Source organism: Mesitornis unicolor, unplaced genomic scaffold (genome assembly GCF_000695765.1).
Source record: "Mesitornis unicolor isolate BGI_N332 unplaced genomic scaffold, ASM69576v1 scaffold29105, whole genome shotgun sequence".
In the NCBI taxonomy this organism is placed as follows: domain Eukaryota; kingdom Metazoa; phylum Chordata; class Aves; order Mesitornithiformes; family Mesitornithidae; genus Mesitornis; species Mesitornis unicolor.
The window spans coordinates 1-1,122 of NW_010186622.1; the positions used below are offsets into that span (position 1 = coordinate 1).

Sequence of the window (1,122 nt, forward strand, 5' to 3'; positions counted from 1 at the left end):
GAGGGGGTCAGTGCTGCCACCGCGCCAGGGTCACCTCCATCCCGGTGGCCTTCACCCTGTGTCCACCCCAGCATCCTCCACCCCGATCATCTCCCAACTCAAGACCCCCTTCCTCACAGCCTTCACTCCATGGCCACCATCACCACCTCCCCTCTGATGGTCTCCACTCCAACAGCCTCCATCCCAATGGCCTCAATCCAAGCAGCCTCCATCCCAATGGCCCATTTGCCCCATGCTCATCCTGACAGCCTCCCCCTACACCTATCCCAACAGCCTCCGCCTCCATCCCAGCGGTGCCCATCCCAATGGTGCCCACCCCAACCACCACTACCCTGACAGCCTCCATCCCAATGGCCTCCACCCCAGGAATCTCCCATCTCAATGGCCTCCACCTCAGGAACCTCCATCCCAATGGCCTCCATCCCAAGAACCTCCATCCCAATGGCCTCCACCCCAGGAATCTCCATCCCAATGGCCTCCACCCTAAGAGCTCCCACTCCATGGCCTCCACCCCAGGAACCTCCATCCCAGTGGTCTCATGAACCTCCACCCCATGCCAGGACTTACCCCCAGTGCCAGACTCGGCCATGATGCTCCTGCTGGGGCCAGGCGTACCCAGGCTCCCCACAAGAGTTGGGGCAACCCAGGCTCCCCACAAGAGCCGGGGCACCGGAGCCTCGGAGGAGGGAGGCCAGGGGGTTGAAGGAGAGGCAGAGGAAGACGAAGGCGCAGAGGGCCATGCGGGAGCGGTCCAGCATGCCCTGGCTGCTGGGCGAGGGTGGTGGGCGCTCCTGCTTCACCTGTGGGGGCATGGGGTATGGGCATGGGTAGGGGCATAGATGCATCAACCCAATGCACCCCAGAATTCCCCTCCACCCCTCCCTCCAGCCCCAAACTGGGTGAGGAGCAGCTGCAGAGGGCAAGACCAGCACTTTGCTCTCAGCACCTGGGGGTGATGCAGCAGATCCCTCACCCCAATTGGGGCAGGGGGATCCTCCCCCACCTTTCCATGGTCACAGAGGGGGCTGTCGGGCTCCGAGTCGCTGCTGCTGTTGCTGCTGCCCCCGCTGAGCGAGAGCGGGCTGCTGTGGGACGGCGGGCCCACGTCCGAGGGGGGGGGGG

At 64.5% G+C, this 1,122-nt stretch overlaps 1 protein-coding gene across 1 annotated transcript in view; it reads right to left on the minus strand.

The window, feature by feature from the left end:
* Positions 1 to 567: 567 nt before the first annotated feature.
* The window catches only part of LOC104541206 (sterol regulatory element-binding protein 1-like), a gene marked incomplete at its 3' end in the record, with an annotated part of 1,141 nt that continues 586 nt past the window's right edge, over positions 568 to 1,122 (minus strand). Inside the window, exons 3-4 of the mRNA XM_010185202.1 lie at positions 1,004 to 1,122; positions 568 to 800 (exon numbers count right to left, since the gene is read on the minus strand). The exon at positions 1,004 to 1,122 is cut by the window's right edge and continues 35 nt beyond it. Coding sequence (XP_010183504.1) covers positions 568 to 800; positions 1,004 to 1,122 — 352 coding nt within the window. The remainder of the gene's footprint in view (positions 801 to 1,003) is intronic.